Raw genomic sequence first — 22,526 nt, forward strand, 5'->3', positions numbered from 1 at the left:
CTGTACTGGGACAGCACTGCATGTTACCCCTGTACTGGGACAGCACTGCATGTTACCCCTGTACTGTGACAGCACTGCATGTTACCCCTGTACTGTGACAGCACTGCATGTTACCCCTGTACTTTGACAGCACTGCATGTTACCCCTGTACTGTGACAGCACTGCATGTTACCCCTGTACTGTGACAGCACTGCATGTTATCCCTGTACTGTGACAGCACTGCATGTTACCCCTGTACTGTGACAGCACTGCATGTTACCCCTGTACTGTGACAGCACTGCATGTTACCCCTGTACTGTGACAGCACTGCATGTTACCCCTGTACTGTGACAGCACTGCATGTTACCCCTGTACTGGGACAGCACTGCATGTTACCCCTGTACTGGGACAGCACTGCATGTTACCCCTGTACTGGGACAGCACTGCATGTTACCCCTGTACTGGGACAGCACTGCATGTTACCCCTGCACTGGGACAGCACTGCATGTTACCCCTGCACTGGGACAGCACTGCATGTTACCCCTGCACTGGGACAGCACTGCATGTTACCCCTGCACTGGGACAGCACTGCATGTTACCCCTGTACTGGGACAGCACTGCATGTTACCCCTGTACTGTGACAGCACTGCATGTTACCCCTGTACTGTGACAGCACTGCATGTTACCCCTGCACTGGGACAGCACTGCATGTTACCCCTGCACTGGGACAGCACTGCATGTTACCCCTGTACTGGGACAGTACTGCATGTTATCCCTGTACTGGGGCAGTACTGCATGTCATCCCTGTACTGGGACATCACTGCATGTTATCACTGTACTGTGATATCACTGTACCCTGTACTATGCAGAGTTTTACTATAACTCCTAATGCTATAAAGAGCGTCTTAATAGTTACCATGGTATGGGGGAGACAGATGTGAAAATTTTATATTGTGTATGGTGAAGGGCATGAAGTAGGACATCGCTACATTAGGCCAAGTTCACACTGCAGATTTTTTGGTGGGATTTGTGGTGTGAACCCACTGGTCTTGGTGCAGTGGGCTCTGCTTATTAACTGGATGGTAGCTGTATTCAGACTCTGTGGTGATATTTGGTCATGGTGTGGCGGCATTATTGTGCAATGTATAGTAGTATTATTGTTTTTGATATGGTGGGTGTTGTTTAGTAACACTATATAGAATGTGTTATCTGGTAATTGTATGACTATTTTGCTGATGTATTACTAAAAAGAAATTGAGATATTTATAGATTTGTATAATTGAATTATCTCTATGGCGGCAGTAAATGTATCAGTAATTACTGTGAGGCACTTGGTAGGACTATTTTTTTATTACTGTTTACTCTGGAGTTCTTTGGTTTGTTGGCTGCGGCACATTCCACTGTTTGCAGGCGCTGTGGTGCTCAGCGAGCGTCAGCCACTGCGGTGCTCAGCGAGCAACTGGTAACCCGATATTTACCCTGGTTACGTGGGCAGGAAGCCGACACCTCCCCGCTCGGCTCCGCCCCCTCCTGCACTCGGCATGTACACACACACACACTCACAATCACCTTTCCCCAGCCATGCAGTCCCTGGCACTGACGTCCTCAGCGCCACATGGCCCCGCTCGGCTCCACCCACCTTGCACTCCGCACACATTACCCCGCTAGGCTCCACCCACCTTGCACTCCGCACACATTACCTTGCTTGGCTCCCCCCACCTAGCACTCCACTGCTTGCACACCTTACCCTGCTTGGCTCCACCCACCTCGCACTCCGCACACATTACCCCGCTTGGCTCAACCCACCTCGCACTTCACACACATTACCCTGCTTGGCTCCACCCACCTCACACTGCACACGTTATCCCGCTTGGCTCCACCCACCTCACACTCCGCACACATTACTCCACTTGACTCCACCCACCTCGCACTCCACACACATTACCCCGCTCGGCTTACCTGCGGTGATGAAGTCCCGCCCTCAGCGCTGTCACTGGCCTCCATGGCCGCCGCTTGTCACATCTCCTCCTCTCGCTGCCGACCCAAGACTGTGACTAGCGGTGACGACACAGCCTCCGGCGCTACTTGGCTGTGAAGGCGGCGGTCATTGAAGTCAGTGACAGCTCTGCTATCAGCAGTGCAGGAGATCGTCACCGCAGGTAATGTACCTCGCTCCTGACAGCAGTACTTGTCATGCCCTGCAGTGACCTGGGCTGACCTACTGATGTTAGCTCAGGTCACTGCATTGCTCTCCTAGACAATGGGGAACGTTTTGTTCTTCATTGACTGGGACAGTGACTATGGTATGGATTGTCATGGGAACCCCTTGGATTACAGCAGACCTGGATTTTTTTTTTCTTTCTAACATATTGGTGAAAGAGGGAATGTTTTGGGGACTTTTTTTTCAAATAAAAATTTTTCTTTTTTTTTTTTTTTTTTTTATTACTGACTGGGTTGGTGATGTCGGGTATCTGATAGACGCCTGACCTCACGAACCCCAGGGCTTTATGCCAGGTGACATTACACATATGGTATTAACCCCATATATTACCCCGTTTGCCACCGCACCAGGGCATGGGATGAGCTGGGGCGAAGCACCAGGATTGGCGCATCTAATGGATGTGCCACTTCTGGGGCGGCTGCGGCCTGCTATTTTTAGGCTGGGGAGAGTCCAATAACCATGGATCTCCCTAGTCTGAGAATATCAGACCCCAGCTGTCCGCTTTACCTTGGCTGGTGATCCAATTTTGGGGGGACCCCCCCATGTGTTTTTTTTTTTTTTTTTCTTTTTTCATTATTTATTTAATTTAAAATAACAGCATGGGCTGCCTTCAGTTTTGGATTACCAACCAAGGTGAAGCTGCCAGCTGTGGTCTGCAGGCTGCAGCCTTCTGCTTTACCCTAGGTGGCTATCAAAAATAGGGGGAACCCTATGTCATTTTTTTTTTTTTAAATTTATTTATTTTTTTGGCTAAATACAAAGCTAAGCACCCCTTAGTGCCACATGAAAGGCACCAAAGGGTGCAAAATTACAAAATGCAGGAGAGTGGGACATGTGTCTTTCTGCCATTATAATGACAGAAAAGACTGATATGAAGTGTACAAGCACAGGAAAATCACCAGAGCGCTCTACGCTGTGAAAAGCAGTAGAAAATGGCACTGGAGTGAACATGTGATCGCCTCATGTAGGTTGAAGCTATGGATCCTGGGTAAAATTATGTATTTTCTCTCCTTCAGTTTTTTTGCAGTACACAAAAAAAACGGAAGGCACACGGATGACAAACAGATGACCTACGGACCGTCTACGGAACGAAAACGGATGCCACACGGATGCACCCGTGAAATAACGGACCGTTTTTTGCGGACCGCAAAAACGGATCGGTCGTGTGAATGTAGCCTTATTCTGATCTGCCGTTTTATAAACAGCAGGCTGAAATAAGTGAATAGCGCCCCCCAGCATTAGAAAATCTCTGACCCTGGAGATCATGATTCAAGCCGGTTTTTCCGGTCGCCGCTCACATGATCACCGGTATACACCGTATACCGATGATCACGTTACAGTAAATAACAGCGCTGGTAAAAAATTATTTATCTCCCATCTGGCATTAACAAACATGCGACAGAAAACTCCTCCCCAGGCCCTTTCAGGTCACCCCCTATAACCACACCGGTGTATCCCGGTGTTCCACGGTACCTGTGCAGCGTTGATCCCCCACGGCCCCCTCCTTCACAATAGACGCTGCCGCATGCACAGAGCGGCTGTCAGCTCAGCTTCCTGTGTTCAGACACAGTGAGTGGTGGTAACCATGCATCTGTAAGCTACTGCAATGCCCTGCTCATGAGGTAAGGAACATAGTTGATCAGGAGAGCTATACTACATTTCCAAATGGAGGTACTTGATTTTATAGTTGCCCTGCTGAACGACTACCAAACATGAGAGTCCTTTATACGCCACAAGAAAACACATCTAAATTGCAAGCTCTGTTGTTTAGTATTCATTCAGCTGGATAACTGGACTTAAAGGGGTATTCCATCTCCAAGATCCTATGCCCAATATATAGTAGGTGGAATAGCAATAATATCAGCAAATACCAATATTTAGAAATGTAGAATAGATCTCCTGATTAGGCATGCCCTTACCTCATGAGCAGGGCATTGCAGCTGTCGTAGCAACAGTTACGACATGGACTCTGCTGCTGTGGACCCGGGGAGAGTGGGTGCAGATTCATTGCACCCACACTCCTCACATGGGAGGGTCTGCACTCCTAGAAAATGGGGGATACGTTCCCTGAGCATGTCCCCCCATATTCTAGACTGTCCAGAGTCATCGTGGGACCCCCTTATTTTTTTTCCTTACAATAAATTGGTGAAAGAGGGAATGTTTTGGGAAGTGTTTTTTCAAATACATTTTTTTTGTCTATTTTTATTGTTAGTACTGACAGTTTGTGATGTCGGGTATCTGATAGATGCCATGACATCACAAACTGCTGGGCTTGATGTCAGGTGATCTTACAGCTAGTATCAACCCCATTTATTACCCTGTTTGCCACTGCACCAGGGCACGGGATGAGCTGGGGTGAAGCGCCAGGATTGGCGCATCTAGTGGATGCGCCACTTCTGGGGCACCTGCGGCCTGCTATTTTTAGGCTGTGAAGGGCCAATAACTATGGACCTTCCCACCCTGAAAATACCAGACCACAGCTGTCCGCTTTACCTTGGCTGGTGATCCAATTTGGGGGGGAACCTACTTTTTTTTTGTAATTATTAATATTTATAAAATAATTATAAAAAAAGAGCCTGGGGTGACCCCAACATTGGATCCCCAACCACGGTAAAGCTGCCAGCTGTGGTTTTCAGGCTACAGCCTTCTGCGTTACTCTAGCTGGCTATCAAAAATTGGGGGACCCAACGTCTTTTTTTTTTTTTTTTTTTTTTTTTTTTACTATTTTTTTTAAATAAAAAAAATTAATGGGCTTCCCCGTATTTTGATTGCCAGGCAGATGGGGGTGGCAACCCGTAGCTTTATCTGCTCTGAAAATCAAAAATACCACGGAGCGCTACGTCATTTTTTTTTAAAGATTTATTTTTACATTACTGTGATGTCCAGGAATCAAAATACAGGGAAGCCCTTTTTGTTGTTAGTTATTTAAATAAATAATTAAATAGATATGGGCTCCCGCTGCATTTTTTTTGTATTGCTAGCTAAGGGTAATCCATGCAGCTTACTGGCTGCTAACCCCCACTGCTTGGTGTTACCTTCACTGGCAATGGAAAATGCAGGGAAGCATTTTTTATTTTTTTTTTGCCAAAAAACTGCAAAAATGACGTAAGCTTCGCCATATTTTTGTATGCTAGCCAGGTACAGCAGGCATGTACAGCTGTCCCCAACCCCCAGCTGCCTATTTGTACCCGGCTGGGAACTAAAAATATAGGGAAGCCCTTTTTTTAATTATTTCATGAATTTCATGAAATAATTAAAAAAAAAAAAAAAAAAAAAAAAAGACGTAGGCTTCGCTCCATTTTTGTGTCCAGCCGGGTACAACTAGGCAGCTGGGGATTGGATCCGCAGCACAGGTTAACCTGAGCTTCCTGGGCCGCTCTGCTGCGAATTGCAGTCCGCAGCCGCCCCAGAAAATGGCGCTCTCATGGATACAGCGCCAGAAGATGGCGCTTCTAACTCTTCCAGCAGCTCTGAAGCCGGGTGGCTTGCTGGGTAATGTGTTATGATCCGGAACCATGGAAGATCACCACAAATCATTGGCAAAAAGGTGACAAGAGCATTGGCAACTAATCTGGCCGCCATCCCCTTAATAACCAACACAATTAGAAGTAGCCGAGGGGTGAACTAACATCCTGTGCATCGCTGACCCAGCCGGAGAACTAACTATCCTAAAGGTAGGAAAGATGAATAACTCTCTGCCTCAGAAAATAGACAAGAAAAGCAAGCCCCCCACATTCAAAGACTGCTGTGATATAGGAAAAACACAATACACAGGTAGATGACAGGATTAGCAAAAGGCGAGGCCCCCGCTGACTAAAATAGGAAAGGACAGGAAAGTAACTGATGGTAGCCAGAGAAAAACCCTGCAAAATACCAACTTCCTGATAGTACAAAAAGGCCCTCAGATCGCTCGATCTGAACTCCGTCCTATACCAGGTGCCCTTGTCATACCAATGAACAGAAAACAAGAATTATAACAAATTCAACAAGCCATAAACACATGGACCCAAAGGAGCTATACTCCACACAGAACTGCAGGGAGTTCCTCAACAATCCACTGAGGGGGAAAATCCCTGGAAGGAAATAAACTGAAACCAACCACAATAAAAGACAAACCCAGATAAGAGCAAAAGAACCAAACAATAAATAAAGAGCAAGAACTTATCTGGAGTAGATGTGGTGTAGAACAGGATTAAGCAGGCTAGAGATACAAAGAACAAATGACATCCGGCAACAGCCTGCAATCAGACCAGGACTTAAATAAGCAGAGAGTTAGGAAAGGAAACACCCACTGCACAACCCACCTGGTCTCTGTCCAAACCCTTCCTAGCCCCCAGAGGGAGCCTCCCAGCAGCCAAGACATAACTAACATTCACAACAGTAATGATTGGCTTAATACTAGCTAGTAAAACAAAGCTAGTATTAACCCAAGATTCTTAATGTCCGGCAAATTTGACCCAGCCATTAAGAATCTCCAATAAAGGGTTAAAAAAAAGACACCACACAGAGAAAAAATACTTTAATAAAAATAAATACACAGACACACTTAGAGACCCCATGTTTATTACTCCCTCTCATCCCTCCATGATCCTGGTCTTCTTTCTCCTTTCTCCTTCAGCCCATGCAGCTCTGCTCCATCAACAACACTGCATGGGAAAAAGATGCTGCTGCTCCCCGTGCAGGCTTTTCACTCCGTGAGTGATCAGTGCTGCTGGCTGTTAGCGGTAACGTCATCGCTGACAGACGGGTTACCATAGCAACGGTGCTCCGATCACATGATTCCCGTTGCCGCTGCGTGCTGTTAGCGGTGATGTAACCACTAACAGGTGCGTTGCTATGGCAACGGCGATCTCCATTATTGACCGGCTGTGTCAGCCGGTCAATAACGGAACGGGGAAGCAGAACGGGGAGTCGACTGTGTGCCAGAGCATGTCGCCGGTACATGGCGATACACAAACGTGCACTGTGTACCAGAGAGATGCAATGACAGGACCTAGCATGACGTCAAAGCCATGTGACCAGTCTGTAGCCAATGAGATAATAGACACGTGACTGGTCACATGCTATTTTGATGTCACGATAGGTCTTATCATCACTGCTGGTTACCGGGAGGATGCAGCGATTACCGATGGAAAAGCTGCAGGAGACAGAGTGCAGGACGGATCGCGGGGACAGGTAAGTGTTATGGCAATGTTTATTAACTGTATGTGTACATTTATAATGTGTTTTTAGGTGTTTGTGATTGCCTCCCAATGTTTGCAATGGGGTTCGAGAGGTTCGTCGAACGGTTCGTCGAACGGGGCACCGTTCGGCGAACCGAACTCGAACTCTAAAGGGGTGGCTCATCTCTACTTAGGAGTAAAAAGATCATTTGAAAGATTTCTGTACTGTCAGTTTATATATTTATTGCAATTAAAATTGCCACTAAGCCTTTATTTTTCAAAACTGTAATTTGCCATTCACAATGCATACGGACATATCCATGCTTTTAGGAATAAATCTACTGAACCAGACTAAGGGACCATTTTAAATGCTTAAGCTGGGTTTACACACTGCAACATCGCAAAGGACATCGCTGTAACGTCACCGGTTTTGTGACGTAATAGCGACCTCCCTAAGTCTCTGCTAAGTCTCTGGTGAGCTGTAAAACAGGCAAACCTGGCCAACAACTCAATAGCGATCCGGACCTGCAGAGCGACCTAGCTGTTTGTTGTGGACGTTGATAAGCAGCCTTTTGAAAGGGAAGTTGCTAACAAAGTCTCTGCAAAGTCTTCACACACTGAAACTTCATGCTGCACAGCGGGAAACAAAGGACCTAGGAATGGTCCTGAACGATTTGTAACGATTACAACTTCACAGCAGGGGCCGGGTCGCTGATAGGTTTCACACACTGCAACATCGCAAACAACATCGCTATTGCGTCACAAAACCGGTGACGTTACAGCGATGTCGTTTGAGATGTTGCAGTGTGTAAACCCAGCTTTAGGGAGCCTTTGCAGGTGTTTTGTGGTAATTATTCTAATTTTCTGAGCTAATGACTTTTGGGTTTTCATTGGCTGTAAGTCATAATTATCAACATAACAGAAATAAACACTTGGAATAGATCACTCTGTGTGTAATGACTCTATAATATGTGTTTCCTTTTTGTATTGTATTACTATATATATATATATATATATATATATATATATATATATATATATATATATATATATGAACTTTTTGATGATATCTGATTTCAGAAACACTTGTGGTAGCACCAGTAAAACCTCAAACTTGTTAAATTTAAAGGTGCAATGAGGCTTCTGTGAATACAATGTTACTGGTCTATAATATTGACAAAGCAGAAAAGGCTGCAATAGATATGAGACCCTGATCAGTGGGATATTGGGCATTTTGAAAATGTAGTTAATGGGTTTTAAAATGAACTCTAAGCACAAAGTTTTGGTAAATGGCGACCTCTAGTGTTCACTCTATGAATTACATTTTCGTTCTTGAAAAATATGTTTACTTAATGGGTCATGTTTTAAAATTGTAAATGTTTTTCTTTCTGTTTTTTTTTTCTTTTTTTAAAACTACCCCCACCCCACCCCTCCACCTTTCTCAGAATTCTGTATAACTTTTTCACTTTCTCCTTTCCTAGGTGAGAATTCAGGAAACTCAGGCAGAATTACCTCGAGGTGCCATACCACGCAGTGTAGAGGTTATTCTCCGAGCAGAAGCTGTTGAAACTGCAATGGCAGGAGATCGATGTGATTTTACAGGCACACTCATTGTTGTACCTGATGTTGCGGCATTATCGGTAGGAGGTATGTTGTTGTTGTGGTGCTTGTTTTTTTTTTTATTTTTACTTCAAAGTAGCATCATTTTTATGCAACTCTGCACTGCACAGCACACTAATTGTGTCACTTTTCAAAGTGTTTTATCCCTGTTCTTTCTTTTTGTTGGTTAAACTGATTTTTGCAGCAAAAGAAAGGTGTTTAGCAACTTCGGACAACACCACCTACATAGGGGAACTGTTTTATATTTTGTGTGTATGTACTGTATGTGTGTGTGTGTGTATACAGTATATACAGCTCTGGCAAAAATTAAGAGACCACTGCAAAGTTGTCAGTTTTTTTTCTTTTTGTAGGTATATTTTTGAGTAAAATGTAAATTTGTTCTTTTATTCTATAAACTACTGGCAAAGTCTCAGAGTTTCCAAGCAATACATCTTATATTTATTTTTTGAAAATGAGAAAGTTAAAATAACAAAAAAATGCATTGCTTTCAGACCTCAAATAATGCAAAGAAAACAAGTTCATAATCATTTAGAAACAACAATACTGATAATGTTTTACCTCAGGAAGAGTTCAGAAAACAATATTTTGTGGAATAACCCTGATTTTTAATCACAGCTTTCATGCGTCTTGGCTGATTTCTACCCGTTTTTTACACTGCTTTTGTGTGACCTTATGCCACTCCTGGTGCAAAAGTATAAGCAGTTCTTCCTTGTTTAATGGCTTGTGACTATCCATCTACCTCTTGATTACATTCTAGAGGATTTCAATGGGGTTCAGGTCTGGAGATTGGGCTGGCCATGACAGGGTTTTGATGTGGTGGTTCTTCACCCACACATGGACCTAGCTGTGAGGCATGGCGCATTGTCCTGCTGGAAAAAAAAAGTCCTCACTGTTAAGGAACATTGCCTGAGCAAAAGGAAGCAACAGTTTTTCCAGGATAACCTTGCAGGCGGCTTGATTCATTGTGTGTGTGTGTGTGTGTGTATGTATATATATATATTTATATATATTCATATTAATGAATATATATATTTATATTTTTATATATATTGATATACACATGCACACACATAAGATATATTATATACCTCTCCTGATATATATGTCCCGTTCTTTGTATATATGTCCCGTTCTTTGTATATATCTCCCATCCTGGGCCCCTTCTGCTATATATATCCCCCTGTTGGGCACATTCTGGTATATATGTCCTCATCCTGGTTTCTGTCCCCTTCTTGGTATATATGTCCTTCTTCTAGTATACATGTCTCCTTCCTGGGCCACTCCTGGTATATATGTCCCCATCCTAAGCTGGGTCTGCTCCTCTTCACCAGGCCTGGTACACCAGTCATGGTTGTAATTCCCTGATGGCAGACCTGGCCCTCTGCATAGACTTGATGGAAGTATGAATCCTACAATATACAAGGATAGAATGTAATGCTGCCGCATGGTAAAACCAAAGTGGGAAGGGGCTGGAATTCCAGCAATACAATGATCCTAAGCAGACATCCAATTTAGTAAAAAATTAGAGAAATAAAAATGTTCACCTGTTGAATTGGCCAAGCCAATCACCTGATATATACCCTATAGAGCACCTTTGGGATGAGTTAGGGCAACGAGTTTAGATTTGCAAATTGTCTTGAATACCCTAGTGCAGTGATGGCAAACCTATGGCATGTAGAGCCCTTTATCAGCATGCGGGCTGTCGCCTCGTACAGCCACTTTAAACTGCTGGCGCGATCGCGCTAACAGTTGAAAGTTGTGTTGGAGCAGAGTAGACATTTCTCCTCTCCTAGGCTGCAGGTCTGTTCTCTAGGAGACGGCGGAGCGTCACTAAGCGGTGCCAGCGTACTGACTTCTTGTGGTCGCGCGGGAACTGAGAACTTAGCGGCGTGCAGCAGGTGGTAGAAGGTGAGTTGTTTTTTAAATTGTGTGGCTGTGCCAAGGTGGGGAGACTTGGCAGCATGGGGGAGACTTGGCAGGATGGGGTTGACATTTACCAGGGTGGGGAACATGCCAGGATGGGGTTGACATTTACCAGCATGGGGGAACATGCCAGGATAGGGGGACACTTACCAGGATGAGGGAATATGTTAGGATAGGGGTACATTTACCATGATGGGGGAACATTTACCATGATGGAGGACATTTACCAGAAATGGGGTACATGCCGGGATGGGGGAACATTTACCAGGATGGGGAATGTGCCGGGATGGGGTACATTTACCAGGATGGGGCCATGATGGGGACAAATATACCAGAATGTAGGAAATACATATCAGGATGGGGACATGTTTACCAGGAAGTGTCCCAGGAAGGGGGACATAACTACACAATGAAAGAAGAGGAAAGCAACTCGTATGTCTTTATGGGATTTCAATATGATCAGACTTTGAAATGTAGATGGGGATTACAGGGTGAAATCTGATTGCATTTCATGCTAAAATCTGTCTAATATGCTGCAATTGTTTCTAGAAAGATCAATCCAACTGCTGTGTCTGGAAAGGGCAGTGGCAGTGTGACGCCCTGGTAAAACCAGGTAGTCACACAATAGGCCCCCGCATAACACCATCCCTCACCTAGGTCACATACAGCCGACCTGAAACCCTAGTCACCCCCCTCAGGGCAAGACAGGCACACCAGTGGGCGGGACCAGGCAGTTAGGGAATGCCCACCTTGGGGTCTAGACCGCCCTGGGCGGGAAAGCAAGCAGATTGAGTTTGGTAGTTCAAGTTGAGAGGAGTGTGGGCTGGAGCTAGATGTAGCTCCAGCAGAGAAGAAGTTAAAGTTGAACGGTGCCAGGGTTGGAGCCCTGGTACCTTGGCTAGGTGGCAGACACGGTGGTCTCTGTCAGCAGGAGACGGGAAGACTGCTCGGCAAATCCGAGGAGGACTGGAGCCCGCCAGTACCAACACCGGAGACCAGACCGGAAACCGTGCACAGAGGGGGTACTCTGACCCTGAAGCCAGGACCGGAACCAATGGCCTAGCTAATTAACCGATTGAGGGCAGGATTACAGGTCCTGTCCCAACAAAAGTCCCAAAAGCAGACAACCACCCACAGATAGGGATAGGGCAACCGCCAGGGCCCATAGATCCCACGGGTCAGCGTCAGCGGGCATGGCTCCTCGGGAACACACTCCCGTGTTCCATACTGGGATGTCCAAACATGCAACTACAATCAGTGCAGAGGAAGACATGGCGACCACCAGCCCGGGTGGGGGACCAGAGTACAACCGGCCGTGGCGGCCGGCCACCAGCACCTTGCTTTTACCAAAAGACTCATGTGATTCATTTGCTTGTGAGTAACCAAACATCCCCTGCTATGTCCGGGCGCGCAGGCCCCTGCCATCGCCATACCCTGCACAGAGACACTGGGCCCCGGGGCAACCATCCCTATCCACGGAGGGGTTAACATCTGGCTGCCATTACATCTCCCCTGGGCATCCCACAACCGCAGCGGTGGTGTCCCACTTAACCACACACCGTGGGTGGCGTTACGAACCAAATACGGTCAAGGCCGTTCAACTACGTCCCCCTTTTCATTCGGCGTGACCCCCAGTTCCTGAGGGTCCCTCGAGCCACGCAGCGGGTCCGGATCTGAGCAGCGCCGGCTGCTGGCACAGTGGTTGCACACCCAAAAACTTGGCGTCACGAACAGGATTACAACCCATCCACCTACCTGATGGAAGTGCGCCTTGAATTGGACAGTCAGCGGTGATCCGTTGAAAAATTTTCCGAAGTCACCATTTTTGCCGCCATTTTTAGGCACAGAAAACTACAGCCCAGAGTCTTCTCTCCAGAGAAAGGGGGTAAAGCTGAAGCCCTGCCCCCTGGGAACACGGCAGGAAGGAAACACCCTGAGGCCGAAAGCGAAACTAACCTGCCGCACGCGGGAGTGCTTGCAAAAGACCAAGCGGGAGAAGCAGGAAGATGTCCGCGCCTAATCCGGATGGTGGAGTGGCGCCTGCCGCTGAAGTAGCGGCGCCCATAGAAGTGGCAGATGACTGAGATGTGGCAGCTCTCACTCCGGTCGCAGGAGGGGGGAAGCAGTGGCCCCGGCGATCACCCAAGTCATGCCGATCACCCTGCCCTACGTGCCCGGTGCTGCCTGGCTACCTCGGTACTATGGGAAGCCCGATGCCCTGCAGGTATTCAAGAAAAAAATATATACCGTTCTTGACATGCATGCCATGACTGGCAAGCATTGTGCAGCTGTGGTACTCGGGCAGTTGACCGGAGCCGCTGAGCAGGAGGTGGAGACTTGGCCGATGCCGACCGGGCCTCGGTAACCGCCATTTTTGATAAACTGCAGGTTGCTTTTGAAACCTGCACCGAGGCGGAATTGCGGATGCATTTTTACAACGGTCGACAGCGCCCTCAGGACAGCATTCGGGACTACGCCTTGAGGCTGCAGACTGCCCTCCGTATGTTGAAGCAGAGAAACCCCATTAACGAGGCTGCGAGCAACAAATTCCTGGTGGAGCAGTTAATGCAAGGGCTGGGGTCCGCTGAAGACCGCAAGCAGCTGCGGTTGTGGTCCCTAGAACATTCAGACTTGAACTTTGCAGTCCTAAAGGACCAGGCTATTAAAGCACTACAGACATCTGAGGCTGGTGCCCCCGACCCGCCACCTTGGTGGCGGACACCGCGCACTGCTCAGTAGCGGCCGTGACCCCGGCAGTAGCCGGGACCCCGGAGGACTTATCATCGCAAGTTCAGCGCCTCAGTGATGACGTCGCCAGGATCTATACCACCCTACAGATACCACCGAAGGCCAAGCCAGCAGAGAAGATTTAGCTCGCCGACAGTCCGGAAGACGTCCCCTGGATGCAGCGGAGAAGAAATAACAATCGGTATGGACAGCCTGTCTGCTACAAGTGCAACAAAACTGGTCATTACTCCTGCCAGTGTCCTTTAAATGAGCAACCCCTGAGGCCAAGGGCCAATCCTCAGGAATAGATCCTCAAGGTCCAGCTGAGTGGCGTGATCGCTACGTTGGAGGTCGCCCCATCATCTCTCCTGCTGTAGACTGTATCCCAACGGCCGCCCTCCTGGACACTGGCTCGCAGGTAACCACTATGCCTTATGTACTGTACAAACGCTATTGGTCTGACAGTGAACTCACCCCGCCTGATGCCAGCTTGACCATCATTGGGGCCAATGGGCTCCCCATGACCCAAATAGGGTTTAAGGAGGTCACCTTGAATGTGGGATGTGTGGAGCTGAAGCATCAAGGGCTGATTGTAGTGCAAAATGATTCCAGTGACCATAACCCAAAGATGGTATTAGGGACAAATGTGATTGAAAATTGCATGGGTGAGGTGCTGCATTTATCCGGGATCCGGGCCCTTCTGCAGCGGCAACAGGTGAACATGTCGGGTGGAGAAATTGGCAGTGTGCGGCTGATGGATGTGGTGCCTCTAGTGGTACCTCCGCGGAGTGAAATGATGATTTGGTGCAGGGCAGCAGTAGATCCCCGAGGGCAAGATTTCCCGGTAGTAGTGGAGCCTCTTCATTCAGAACATTGGCCCACAGTGATGGCAGCCAGAGGGGTGATCGATGTCAAAAAGGGAAGAGTGCCCGTGAGAGTGATTAATTGTAGAGAGGAAGAGGTTAGGCTACCCCGCTGCGCCACCATTGCTAAGATATTCACCGTAGACACTAATGCCATCCAAGTAGCATCCTCCAAAATCACTATATCACAGCCAGACAGTAACAACTCACCATAGCAGTTGGAAAAATGGTGCCAGGAGTTACACAGGCACAGACTCTACGCCTGCACACCACAAGGGAGGGGTGTACAGGGTAGTACAAGAGTATGAGCAGGTATTCAGTAAACACCCGCTATATTTCGGGAGGATCAAGGGGGTCCAACACCACATTCCCACCGGTACACATCCACCCATCAAAGAGAGATACAGGCTGATCCCACATGCGATCAGTGCGCCAAAGACATGTTGAGGAGCATGAAGGAAGCAGGGGTCATCCATGACAGTTGCAGTCCCTGGGCAGCTCCATTGGTCCTGGTGAGGAAGAAGGGACGGCACCATGAGAATGTGTGTGTGGACTATCGGAAGATTAACCAGATAACTCACAAGGATGCATACCCTCTCCCCCGTATTGAGGAGTCGCTGGCCGCACTGAGAACAGCAAATTACTTCTCAACTCTTGATCTTCCCAGCGGTTACTGGCAGGTGTCCGTCGCAGAAGAGGACAGGGAGAAGACTGATTTTGCTACCCCGATGAGTCTCTGCAAGTTCAATAGCATGCCTTTTTGGCCTGTGCAATGCGCCAGGAACCTTCCAGAGGCTGATGGAGTGCTGTCTGGGGCATCGGAATTTTGAAACGGTCCTGTTATATTTGGATGACGTCATCGTGTACTCCAGGACCTATGAGGCCCATTTGGAACACCTTGCTGAAGTGTTCGAAGCTCTCTCCAAATACGGGATGAAGCTAAAGCCCTCCAAGTGCCATCATATGGATCGGATGCAGCAGTGAAACGCTGCCATTGCAGGCACTCACTAGCTGCAGAGTCTTCCAGAGTATTGCTGCTGGGGGCTTTTACACTATCTATATTGAATATCGGATGATGGGGGGTTACAGAACTCCAATTGAACTCTAACTGAACCACATGAGGACTATACAGAATTCCTAATACGTGGATTGATATGATGAGGAGATTGATGGCCCAAATTTATTAAAAATAATTTGATATACTGATATCCCCTGATGAACCCCAAGACGTTGGGGGGAAACGCGTCGGGATCAAGCAGCGGTCAAGCTAGTCCTGGCAGGATAAGTACCGGGACCATAGGGCCATCATTCTGATTAGACCCATTAATTTATGTATGTTCTCAGTTATACAGCCTTACAGGTTAATCTCTAGACTGAGAATTGAAATTTCAAGTATTTACATGAAATTTGGATATAACCCTGTGCATTGAATTTTATTATGACATATGACTGAATCTGCACTCCAGCACATTAATTTCTGGTGGTGGGATAAGTTTATCATTATAGTGACAGGGGCAATTAGGGCTAGCCGCCGAGGAACGGGGGGCACCCAAAAAATTAAGGTGTTTTTGACCTCCTTTGCCAGGTAGGGTTAACATTAGGGAGTATTTAGACCCCCTTAGTTTATCATAACTATATACCTAACTAAATACAACTGGTGGTGTACACCCTTTGCCCACTGACCTATATTAGGACTTCACTGAACTATCACTAATCACGACTTTGATGTCTCTTGATATATCTGGAAATTTTTCCAATCTTGTATTGATTGCTATAGTATTTTAATATGAATATAATAAATGTTATGTTTTAGAGAGTAGATATATGGTTTTCCATCTGTTGATGCCCAAAGTGCAGTACCTTCGGGCATGTGGTGAGTGCCGAAGGTGTGGCACCAGACCCCGAGATGATCACAGCCATCCAGAGTTGGCCGAAGCCTACCACAGCTACAGAAGTGAGGCAGTTCCTGGGCTTAGTGGGCTACTACCGCCGCTTCATCAAGGGCTACACGAAAATGGCAGCTCCCATGCAAGACCTCTTGGTGGGGCAGACTAAGGATGGAAGGGCTACTGGGCCCCCGTTTACTTGGGGTGAGAAGCATGAAGAGTCCTTTCAGCAGCTGAAGTCGGCCTTAACTGGAGAAGAGATCCTGGCCTACCCCGACTATGGCCTCCCGTTCATTCTTTACACGGATGCCAGCAATGTGGGCTTGGGTGCTGTCCTGTCCCAGATGCAAGATGGCAGGGAGAAGGTGATTGCTTATGCCAGCAGGAAGCTTCGGCCGACGGAAAGAAATCCTGAGAATTACAGCTCTTTCAAGTTGGAGTTCTTTGCACTCGTCAGGGCGATAACTGAGAGATTTAAGCATTACCTAGTGTCCGCGAAGTTCACGGCCTATACAGACAATAATTCTCTGACCCACCTGGACACGGCGAAGCTAGGGGCCCTGGAACAACACTGGGTGGCCCGGCTAGCGAACTATGATTTCACCATCAAGTACAGAGCCGGTCGCAAGATGTGTTGTCCCGGATGCCGCACCTACCTGATGATGGAGGGTTAGATGAAGATAAACTAGAAGAAATTGAACTACCCGCGTTTCATCAGCCGGAGGATGGGACAGACGGAAAGCTGTACGTTGGCCAGCAGCAGGCAACCTTCGACCCGTTACCTCGCCATGGGTGGCAGGAGGCCCAAGACCAGGAGCCTGCGGTTCGGTTGGTCAAGATGATCTCTCAAAATGGTTCCAGGTTAACACTCACTGCCCCAGCGGAGGCACAGCGGCTGTGGAAAGAAAGAGACCGCTTGTACCTGCAACAGAGCAAGGTGTACAGAGGGCTGACTAACCCGAAGACTCACGAGAAGGTCTGCCAGCTCGTGGTACCGCAAGCTCACGTACCTATGGTCTTGAAGGCTTATCACGATGGGGCTGGACATTTCGGCTGGATAAAGTTGGAGATGCTACTGAGGGAGCACTTCTACTGGAGCGGGATGAGAGAGTCCTTTGAGGCATGTTGCAGGGAGTGTGGTCCCTGCACGCTAAGAAGACTGGATGGAACCAGTCACAAGGCCCCACTACAGCCAACCGTTACCCGACAGCCGTTGGAGCTGGTTGCCTTGGACCATGTCAAACTTGCGCCCAGCCGCAGTGGCTACACGTATGCCCTTACCATCTGGGACCACTACTCCTGGTTCATGGTGGTGGTGCCCGTCAAGGACTTAACGGCTCGTACCACAGCAAGAGCCTTTCAGGCATACTTCTGCCGGCCGCATGGTTACCCGGAGAAGGTGCTTACAGAGCGGGGCCCTGCCTTTGAAGCAAAGATCTTCCAGGAATTCTGCAACTTATACGGATGTAAGAAAATCCGGACTACGCCCTATCATGCTCCGACTAACGGGATGTGCGAGAAAATGAACCATTTGGTCCTCAATCTTCTCAAGACCCTGCCCCTCGAGGAGCGGAACCTGTGGCCCGAAAAACTGCCTGACTTGGTGGACATGTACAACAACATTCCTAGCAGTTCCACTAGATGCACACCCGCATACCTGATGAGAGCAAGGCCCGGGATATTGCTGGTAGATCTGGAGTTGGATGTCGATGTACCTGAGGCCATTTCCCCAACTGCTAATTGGGATGCCAAGTGCTAGAAACAGTACCGGCAGATCCAAGAGTACGCAGAAAGGAACCTGCGCCAGAGCAGGGAGAAGCAGGAGCTGCGTTTCAATAGATGAGCCCAGGCTGTCCCCTTCAAGCTTGGAGATGTAGTACTAAAGAGGAAGAGAAGACTGCACAAGTTATATGACCAGTGGGAAAACACCCCTTATGTTGTCCAACCCGCTGGATGGGGGGATCAGAAAACGTATCTTGTCAGTCGTTACCAAGGGAAGACTATGACCACTGTTTCCAGGGACCATATGAAGAAGTGTCCAGAACACCTGAAGATGGCGGAGAAGGTTCCCGCTCCCACGCAGTATGCTGAGAAAGCGAAGGGGGTGATCCACACTGTCATGGGTGACTTCCCGGCTGATTGGCCTATGCAGAATGGATCGGTGATTGTTCCTGTGATACTGTTCCCACAAACTGTGGAACATATGGAGCCAGAGAGGCCTGTCAACAATTCACCACCACCTGTACCCAGGGAAGCCCTTGCATCTACACCACGCCCCCATATATCCCTTCCAGCTGCACCTGACATTAGGGTAGAGGAACTTGTAATCGACTCTACCCCCTTAATTCGCAGTGAGAGCAGGGAGCTAAGATGGTCCACACGTCCCAACCTGGGACGGCAACCCCTTAGATATAGGGAAACTGACGTTTAGTGAGTGGTGCCGGCTTGCTGTGTAAATAGTCTTGTGTGTATGTTGATTAATTAATTGACCGAATAAATCACCTGATTGAAAGTTAGGTAGCGAAACCCCGGCTACCCCATGTGTGAGTCCCGGTTGGGACTGTTAACCCTTTACAGTTCCCGTTTAAAAATTTAAAAAAAGGACCATGGCCGTGAACTGGCAGGCCAACCCAAAAACTATTGGGCCTTGTAAATAGTCTCTGACCAAGCTTCTCACCCTGCTGCAGTCTCTGGAGAGGGAGGTTGGAGGAAGGGCCTGCGGTAAAGTTGGCTGAGGCCCAGTCATCACCAAAAATGGTGACTACCCTCCGGGTCAGGGGTCCCCTGGACGTGGGACCCTTGAAAAATACTGCTGGGTAAGGAACTTTTTACCCGGCCCGTAAGGGCAACACCCGGACCTGTCCTGGACTTCGGCAAGGGGTGCGCACCATTGCTTAGCGGTGGCACCAGGGGGCAGGTTGTTTTGGGTGGGGGTGAAGTGAGAAGGACCCAGTCCATCCCGTCCCGGTTTTGCATGTGTAATGTTTAAGAAAAGTGCCTCCCGTAAGGGAAGATAAACAAATGTACCACTGTTATTATACTTGTAAATGTTATTTTTCTCTCTTTTCAGTTCCTGTTAAATAAACGTTGGTGTTCGGACAGCCCACGGATGGTCTGTATTAAACCAAGGGGAATGTGACGCCCTGGTAAAACCAGGTAGTCACACAATAGGCCCCCGCATAACACCATCCCTCACCTAGGTCACATACAGCCGACCTGAAACCCTAGTCACTCCCCTCAGGGCAAGACAGGCACACCAGTGGGTGGGACCAGGCGGTTAAGGAACGCCCACCTTGGGGTCTACACAGCCCGGGGCGGGAAAGCAAGCAGATTGAGTTTGGTAGTTCAAGTTGAGAGGAGTGTGGGCTGGAGCTAGGTGTAGCTCCAGCAGAGGAGAAGTTCAAGTTGAACGATGCCAGGGTTGGAGCCCTGGTACCTTGGCTAGGTGGCAGACGGTGGTCTCCGTCAGCAGGAGACGGGAAGACTGCTCGGCAGATCCGAGGAGGACAAGAGTAGGGTTGGAGCCCGCCGGTACCAACACCGGAGACCCAACCGGAAACCGTGCACAGAGGGGGTACTTGGACCCTGAAGCCAGGAAGTGAACCAACGGCCTAGCTAATTAACCGATTGAGGGCAGGATTATAAGTCCTGTCCCAACCAAAGTCCCAAAAGCAGACAACCACCCACAGTTAGGGATAGGGCAACCGCCAAGGCCCATAGATTCCACAGGTCAGAGTCAGTGGGCACGGCTCCTCAAGCACACAGCAGCTGGGAGCGGACGCCCGTGTTCCATACCGGGAAGTCCAAACACACAACCACAATCTGTGCAGAAGAAGAGATGGCGACCACCAGCCCGGATGGGGGACCAGAGTGAAACCGGCCATGGCGGCCGGCCATCAGCACCTTGGTTTACCAAAAGACTTGTGGGATTCATTTGCTTGTGAGTAACCAAACATCCCTTGCTACGTCCGGGCGCGCAGGCCCCTGCCATCGCCATACCCTGCACAGAGACACTGGGCCCCGGGGCAACCATCCCTACCCACGGAGGGATTAATATCCGGCTGCCATTGCATTTCTCCCGGGCATCCCACAACAGCAGCAGGGGGGTCCCACTTCACCACACACCGTGGGTGGCGTCACGAACCAAATACGGTCTAAGCCGTACAACTACGTCCCCCTTTTCATTCGGCATGTACGCGTGACCCCCGGGTCCTGAGGATCCCTCGAACCACGCAGCGGGTCCGGATCCGAGCAGTGCCGGCTGCTAGCACGGGGGCGGCACAGCAGTGGCTGAGCTTCAATGTGTGGTAAGCACGCATGAGCGTGATGCCCCCTGCTGAGGAGAAGAGAAGACTGCAAAGGCTAGGTTAAAACCAATTATTTACATAATAGGATTAGTTGGCACCTCAGGGAAAAAATTGGGTTTAGGGCTACAGTCTGGGCACTCGGCCTGGGAAAGGTTCGCCATGACTGCCTTAGTGGCTTCAATGCCTCGATGGTGCAATAATTGAAGCAAGAGATTTTGCTACAAATTACTAAGTTATAGCATTGTAAGTAATGAATTATTCTCTTTGTTGTGATTAGTAAACGGTATATGCAAAATGTTTTGCAGTCAGTTTTCTTTAATTTAAATTGCTTTACCTACAGTATATTCAAAAGCATTTTGGTTAAAATTAAGGTCTTGCATGACAACTTCATGCACTTTCAATTCAGCACCAGGAAAATGGCCTCACAACAACTAGAAAGACGTAATCACACATTTAAAAAATAAAAAAGTAGAGAGAGAGCTCAGGGAGTTCTGTTCACTCCCTCACACCCGGCACACCTGCCCTCGTTCCTGTTTCCTTTTAACCCTTCCTTAAGCCTGTAGGGAAACGGCATTAACCCTGTAGTGGAGTTACTTTCTATCATGGAGGGAGCACAACCGGGGTGAGACATACCGGCCGTCATAGATAACCCCGGTCACAGTCTCACATACCCCCTCCCTCAGTTCAAGCGAGCGGGGTTGAACTCCTGCCATCAAACACGGGCCGCGGGACAAGGCATCGGCGTTGCCCTGCAACCTACCGGCCCGGTGTTCAACCGTAAACCGGAAGTTCTGCAGAGAAAGGAACCACCGGGTAACCCGGGCATTCCGTTCCTTGGCGGACCTCATCCAGACCAGTGGAGAGTGATCCGTCACCAAGCGAAACTGCCGTCCCAGCAGGTAATAGCGTAGGGACTCCAAGGCCCACTTAATCGCCAGGCACTCCTTCTCCACTACGCCATAATTCTGCTCGGGAGGGGTGAGCTTCCTACTTAAGAAGGTGACGGGGTGTTCCTCCCCCTGAACCACCTGAGACAGCACCGCCCCCAGGCCGACCTCCGAGGCGTCCGTCTGTACTATGAACTCCTTCCGGAAATCAGGGTGTACAAGAACGGGCTGTCCGCACAGGACCCCCTTCAGGGCCCGGAAGGAGTCCTCGGCCTGCGGAGTCCAGCGCACCATGACGGACTTCTTGCCTTTGAGAAGGTCCGTCAAGGGGGCTGATAGTCCCGCAAAATCCTTTACAAACCTCCTGTAGTATCCCACGATACCCAGGAAGGCCCTAACCTGCTTCGTGGTCAGGGGTCTAGGCCACTTCTGGATCGCCTCAACCTTGTTAATTTGGGGCTTAATCACTCCTTGGCCTATCACGTAGCCCAAGTAGCGGGCTTCCGTGAGTCCCAACGCACATTTCTTGGGATTGGCTGTCAAGCCGGCTGTTCGAAGCGCGTCCACCACCGCTTGTACCTGTTCCAAGTGGGTCTGCCACTCGGAGCTGTAAATAATGATGTCATCAAGGTACGCTGATGCATACGCCTGGTGGGGTTCCAGCACTAAGTCCATCAACCTCTGGAACGTGGCCGGAGCGCCATGTAACCCAAAAGGCAAGACAACATAGTGGAAGAGACCTTCTGGCGTAACAAAAGCTGTTATCTCCTTGGCGGACTCCGTCAGTGGCACCTGCCAGTACCCCTTGGTCAGGTCGAGCGTGGTAAAATATCGCGCCTGTCCCAGCCTATCAATCAGCTCATCCACTCGGGGCATGGGGTAGAGATCGAACTTGGATATGTCGTTCAATCTCCTAAAGTCATTGCAGAACCTTAAGGAGCCATCGGGTTT

General features: G+C 48.7%; 1 protein-coding gene across 1 annotated transcript in view; it reads left to right on the forward strand.

Moving 5' to 3' along the window:
- Positions 1-22,526, forward strand: part of LOC142243927 (maternal DNA replication licensing factor mcm6) — a 470,818-nt gene that overhangs the window by 246,978 nt on the left and 201,314 nt on the right. The window contains exon 5 of the mRNA XM_075316119.1: positions 8,844-9,009. Within this exon, the coding sequence (XP_075172234.1) occupies positions 8,844-9,009 (166 nt within the window). The remainder of the gene's footprint in view (positions 1-8,843; positions 9,010-22,526) is intronic.

This window comes from Anomaloglossus baeobatrachus, chromosome 6, assembly GCF_048569485.1.
Source record: "Anomaloglossus baeobatrachus isolate aAnoBae1 chromosome 6, aAnoBae1.hap1, whole genome shotgun sequence".
Lineage (NCBI taxonomy): Eukaryota > Metazoa > Chordata > Amphibia > Anura > Aromobatidae > Anomaloglossus > Anomaloglossus baeobatrachus.